This window comes from Amblyraja radiata, chromosome 1 (assembly GCF_010909765.2).
Source record: "Amblyraja radiata isolate CabotCenter1 chromosome 1, sAmbRad1.1.pri, whole genome shotgun sequence".
NCBI lineage: Eukaryota > Metazoa > Chordata > Chondrichthyes > Rajiformes > Rajidae > Amblyraja > Amblyraja radiata.
This window is the reverse complement of record NC_045956.1, coordinates 139,477,079-139,483,078: the sequence shown is the minus strand read 5'-3', so window position 1 is coordinate 139,483,078 and position 6,000 is coordinate 139,477,079. Positions and strand designations below refer to the sequence as shown.

Genomic DNA, 6,000 nt, shown 5'->3' with positions numbered 1-6,000 from the left:
TCACTTGTGACTCTCCAACAGAGTTGGACCTTGTCGAATGCTTTGCTGGTCCATAATATACAACATCTGCAGCTCTACCCTCATTGACCTTTTTGGTCACGACTTCAAAAAACTCAATCAGATTTGTGAGACGAGACACGACCTCCCACATACAAAACCATGCTGACTATCCCTAATCAACCCTTGTCCATCCAAATGCCTGTATATCCTGTCCCTCAGAATGCCCTCTAGTAACTTTGCAACTACAGATGTTGAGCTCACTGGCCTATAGTTCCCAACATTTCCCCTGCATCCCTTCTTGAATAGAGGCACAACTTTTGCCACCCTCCAGTCTTCCGGCACCTCTTCTGTCTTTAAAGATGACTCGCAAATTTCAACCAGGACTCCCGCAATTGCCTTTCTAGTATCCCACAATGTCCTTGGATTTATCCGATCAGGCCCTGGAGATTTGTCTACCTTCATACACAATAGTACCTTCAGCACCTCTTCGACCGTTACACTGACTGCTCTCAAGGCATTTCCATTGACTGCCCCAAGTTCAGAGTCAAAGTCAATTTTATTTGTCACATGCACCCGAAGGTGCAGTGAAATGAATTTGCCAGCAGCGATACACTTAAAAATAACATACAATACACAATAAGATTTAACACAAACATTCACCACAGCATTCTTCACTGTGGTGGAAGGCAACAAGGTTCAGCCAGTCCTCCTCCTTTGTTCACCCGTGGTCGGGGCCATAAACCCTCCGTAGACGCCGTTACGGACAGCCCAATGTATAGGCCCTCTCGTCGGGATGATCAGTACTCCGACGTCGGGACGGTCAACACTCCGCGGCTTGGAGGTCCTGAATTGGCCACTTTCCTACCGACACCACTGCTTCAGGATGTTATAGGCCGCAGGCCGGCGGTCGGAGCTCTTCTCTGGCGATCCCCGGCAAGGGATCCCAGACTCTGGATGGCAAGTCCACGCTACACCCGCGGCGGCTAGAAGCTCCGCAGACCACAGCCCCATGATGCCAAAGTCACCAGGTCAGCGATCGGAGCACTCCTCTCTGGCGACCCTTGGCAAGGGTTTGCCCGCTCCGCGATGGAAAAGTTCACGCTGTGCCTGCTGCTGATGCTCCGGGCCCGACTCCGGGAAAAGCCTCTCCAATCCAAGCTGTTAGGCCGCGAGAGAGTCAACATGGAAAAAGTCGCCTCTCCGTCGAGGAGGCGACCAAAGGCGGTTCCCCCCCTTTCCCCCCCCCCCACCACCAGGGCACAAGACACACCGAGAGACATCTAAACTAACATTAGACACACCAAAAATACCAAATAAAGTCGAAATAGCGAACACGCTGCGGAGTACAGAGGAGAAATACTCATAGAGCACCTTTCCCATCTCCTGTGTCTCCACAGAGTTGACCGCTTTAATTCCTGACTGGTCCCACTCTCTCTCTCTCCCTCTCTAGTTACTTGTTTCCCCCTTATGTAATTATAAAATCTCTTTGGTTTGTCTTTAATGCTGTCTTAACCCTAATATTAAGGGTTTGGACACGCTAGAGGCAGGAAACATGTTCCCGATGTTGGGGGAGTCCAGAACCAGGTGCCACAGCTTAAGAATAAGGGGTAAGACATTTAGAACGGAGACAAGGAAACACTTTTTCACACAGAGAGTTGTGAGTCTGTGGAATTCTCTGCCTCAGAGGGCGGTGGAGGCCGGTTCTCTGTATACTTTCAAGAGAGAGCTAGATAGGGCTCTTAAAAATAGCGCAGTCAGGGGACATGGGGAGAAGACAGGAACGGGGTACTGATTGTGGATGATCAGCCATGATCATATTGAATGGCGGTGCTGGCTAGAAGGGCCGAATGGCCTACTCCTGCACCTATTGTCTATTGTCTGCCAGAGCTATCCCCTGGCCGCTTTTTGCCCTTCTGATTTCCTATTTTAGTTTGCTCCTTATTTCTCAAAACTCGGATACACTTGATCCTTTCATAATTTTGTATCCCACTGCCCCTCAGCCTTCTCAGCTCCCAGGAAACCAAATGCAACTTATCCATAGCCATGTAACTGAGATACTGCATACCAGCCAACATCTTGGCGAATCTCCTCTGTAGTCTTTGCAGAACAATCACAGCCGTTCTATACTGAGATGAACAAAACAGCACACAATACTCTAGAGTCTAGACCCAGGTCTAACCAATGGTTTATAAAGCTCAAGTATAACTAACCTAGGATTACATAAGTACCACCTAAGTAGACAATGCAACTCAGTTTTGAGGGAGTTCTGCATTGATTTTCAGTTGATATTTTTAAACGTAGGTCCATTTGAAAGGGATGTAAAGATCTGACACCCTCAAGACGAGAAAGGAAAATGTTAAAAGAAATTAGATAGGAAGCATTTTCCAGGGGAAACTCTAGGGACGGGTACATTACAATGTTTAAAATACTTTTGGACAAGCACATGGATAAAAAAAATTTAGCGGGGTATGGCAAGAACTATCTTAGACAGATGTATTGGTCGGCATGCACGAGTTGTGTTGAAGGGCCTGTTTCTGTGCAGTTTGGCTCTATGACTGTCAAAAGAAACTCAGGTCTTTCTGGGGTGATGCCCAACATTACAATGACAATTCTCTGAACAAATCACCTAGTTATTATATTAGCAGGAGATCTACATGTAGATTGGGTGCACAATGCAATAGCGACTGCACTTCAAAAGGTAGATTTAGCTTTCAGAAGTGGAATTTTGTTGTAATAATATTATAAAGCTTCGTAGAACACCATTGGACTTGCTGCTTTGTTTATTAATTAAGAATAGTTGTGGCCCACTGACCTTTGACCTGCTGGAGCAAACAGCAACTCCAATGTCTGGAATCCAGGCTATTCCGACCACTGACCCGAGACCAGTTACCACAGTCTGTAGAACTGAACCATCCTGAGAGGAAAGAGAGGGAGAGACACACACGTTCTTCATTAATATAGTTTAGAGATACAGTGTGGAACCAGACCTTTCGGCTCACTGGGTCCACGCCAATCATCAATCACCCGTTCACACAAGCTCAAGTTATCCTACTTGTGCATCCACTCCCTATGCACAAAGAGCCATTTTAAAGAGGTCAATTAACCTACAAACCCACACGCCTTTGGGATGTGGGAGGAAACTGGAGCACCTGGAGGAAACCCATGTGGGTCACAGGGAGAACGTGCAAACTCCACACAGACAGCACCCGAGATCTGGATCAAACCCAGGTCTCAGTCTTTGCATCTCTGGACTTTGTCCAATCATTTGTTTACAAAACCCCCCTCACTTGAATTTACTTATCATTTGTCAAGCCAGACACAAAAAGCCAGAGTAACTCAGTGGGTCAGGCAGCATTTCTGGTGAAAAGGAATAGGTGAGGTTTTGGGTCGAGACCCTCCGAGGGACAAGAGTTCCGCCCCTACCTGTCTTCCAGCTTTCACCCCCAAAAATCAGTCTGAGGAGGGGTCCTGACCCACAACGCCACCTACCTTTCTTCAGAGATGTTGCCTGATCTGAGTTTGTGTCTATTTTTCCCTTACATTTCTACCTTGATTTAATTTTCTATATTGACAAACACGAAAGGAATATATCTGATTTGTCATTCTTAAAAAAGAACGTCAGATACTGAAAATTGCAAGTGGTTTTGAAACAGTAAAAGTTAAAAAAAAAAATTATACCCGAAAAAATATCCCTGCATATCTGGATGTTTATTTCTCACTTGCTTAAAACTTCTAACATCCTACGTCTTCCTTATGTGTGTAAATTTCAGAATTAAACTGCAGCAAACCCCTTACCTGCAGAGACCAAATATTTATCAATCCTCCGATTCCCCCGGACAAAAGTGTTAATCCATCGGGACTGAAGGCTACAGCTACCACAGCGGTTATGTGAGCATTGAGGTGAAACATACATTTGGCTCTACCTCTGAACTGAAATCTCTCCTAGAGTGAATGAAAAATTAGGTTAGAAAAGAATTACTGCAATACAGAATAACATTTTGGTGTCAATTTGTGTTACGTTAATTGATTAACCATTATATGTTTCATTATCACCTTCTTGAAATTAGATCATTTTGAGTTTGAACGTGAGAATCAGATGTGCTTTTATTCCAGTTACTCACTTGTCTTACCTCAGTCTGCTTATCTCGTACATCAGACGAATGCAAGAGGTTTGGTAATGATACAGCAGTGCCACCTTGTGGTAGTGTCCAAACATAAACCAAGCCATTCTGACAACCCCTGGTGCACAAATTAAAAATAAAATTAGTTGAAAAACTTAATTTCAGACCTCTAATTTAATTGTTATTAATATTAATCATCAGAACATTCTGCTTAAGACAACATTCTTTGCCATGAATGGAGGAAGGACCTTACTTTCTCTTCCTTGAACGATCTTTGAATTTGAAATCTTAACTGTTTCCCCGTCTGTAGATGCTGCCTGATTTGCTGAGTGTTTCCAGGCCAGCGTTTTCTGGTATTATTTCAGATTTCCAATAGCTGTAGATTTTATTTTGATTTTCAGATCTCCCATCACACGTGGGCTAGCTCCAAAATAACATGGCACTTTGTGGCAAATCTGGTAGCCCAATATGTGTACCAGGCATGTCCAACATACTTCAGTGCACTGCTGATCGTTGATCAGCCAGACTGCCAGTGTAAGTAAGGGACTGGCCTGTCATTGAGTACTGGGGTAGATCCCAACTGGATCACAGTGATGTAAAACCATACTGTGTGGGATGGGGATGCTAGACATGTGCTATGTCCAAGTACTGTGGAGTTCTAGCAGGCTTTGGCAGACTGAACGCAAGTGTTTGCCGAAACGGTTGCCTTGTCTACGCTTGGTCTCGCCGATGTAACGGAGGCCACATTGGGAACATTGAATACAATAGATGAGGTTCGACGAGGTGAATCTAAACCGGTCTCATCTGGAAGGACTGCTGGATCCCAGGGTGGAGTCGAGGGAGGAGGTATAGGAACAGGTGTTACATCTGCGGTCGCAGGTTGCATGTGTAGTCTAGGTGACCATTTCGCCAACCACTTACTTTCGGTCTGCTAAGGCCTGCTGGATCTCCCAGTATCGAGCAATTTTAATTCCCCTTCACATATTGACCTTTCCATCCTGAGCCTCCCCCATTGCCAGAGTGAAGCCACACACAAACTGGAGGAACAGCACCTCGTGTTCGGCTCGGGTAGCTTACAATTTAACGGTATGAACATTGAATTAATCTACAAACATATCCCCCACCCCCACCTTTTTATTTCCCCCTCTCGTCCTTGTTGTCTGACCTGGATGCGAACACATTTCTCCCAGTATCCTCCCCCTTTAACCTTCCCCACCCTTCCACTTATACCTTCCTATGGCTTCATTTTTCGCTCCTCTTCTCTCCTAACCTCTACGTCTGACAACCTTTGATCTTCTCCCATCACTGTCCTATGTCCACCATCAGTGAATCAAAAGCCCCCCACCTATCATTTGCCTGGCTTTGTCCACACCTACACCTCTCTCGTGCAGGTTTCCACCCCACAATAGTCAGTCTGAACAAGGTTCCTGATCGAAAACATAAATATCCATGTTCTCCAGAGATGCTGCCTGACTCGCCAAGTTACTCCAGCACTTGGTGATTTTATTTACTAGGATTGCACTGCGGTGATTATTTCAGACTTTATTGAACATAGTGTGGGGTGTTGTAACAGTTCAATTCTTGCTGTAAGTGGGCTGAACATTTAGGTCACTTCAGACAGTAGTTAACAGTCAATTACAAAATAGCAATCTCGTATTGAGAACACAGGAATGAAAGTAGGTAATTTAGTCCAATTGGTGTACTCCACCTACAAATTATGATTACATTTCCATTTACCAGCTGCTCCTCATAAATAATCAAGACATTTAAGTCAGCAAAAATCCTATCCACCTCCGTTTTGAGAAATTCAACATCCACAGCGAATTATTCTTTGGAGCGCAGAAGGTTAAGGGCAGAGAAACAGTTATGTTAACTTTAA

At 44.8% G+C, this 6,000-nt stretch overlaps 1 protein-coding gene across 3 annotated transcripts in view; it reads right to left on the bottom strand.

The window, feature by feature from the left end:
* Positions 1-6,000, bottom strand: part of LOC116979710 (probable E3 ubiquitin-protein ligase HERC1) — a 283,689-nt gene that overhangs the window by 60,371 nt on the left and 217,318 nt on the right. For 2 of the 3 annotated variants that reach the window (XM_033031434.1, XM_033031442.1), the window contains exons 57-59: positions 4,122-4,239; positions 3,796-3,942; positions 2,813-2,914 (exon numbers count right to left, since the gene is read on the bottom strand). In XM_033031434.1, coding sequence (XP_032887325.1) covers positions 2,813-2,914; positions 3,796-3,942; positions 4,122-4,239 — 367 coding nt within the window. The remainder of the gene's footprint in view (positions 1-2,812; positions 2,915-3,795; positions 3,943-4,121; positions 4,240-6,000) is intronic. The other variant, XM_033031451.1, reaches the window with a different exon arrangement.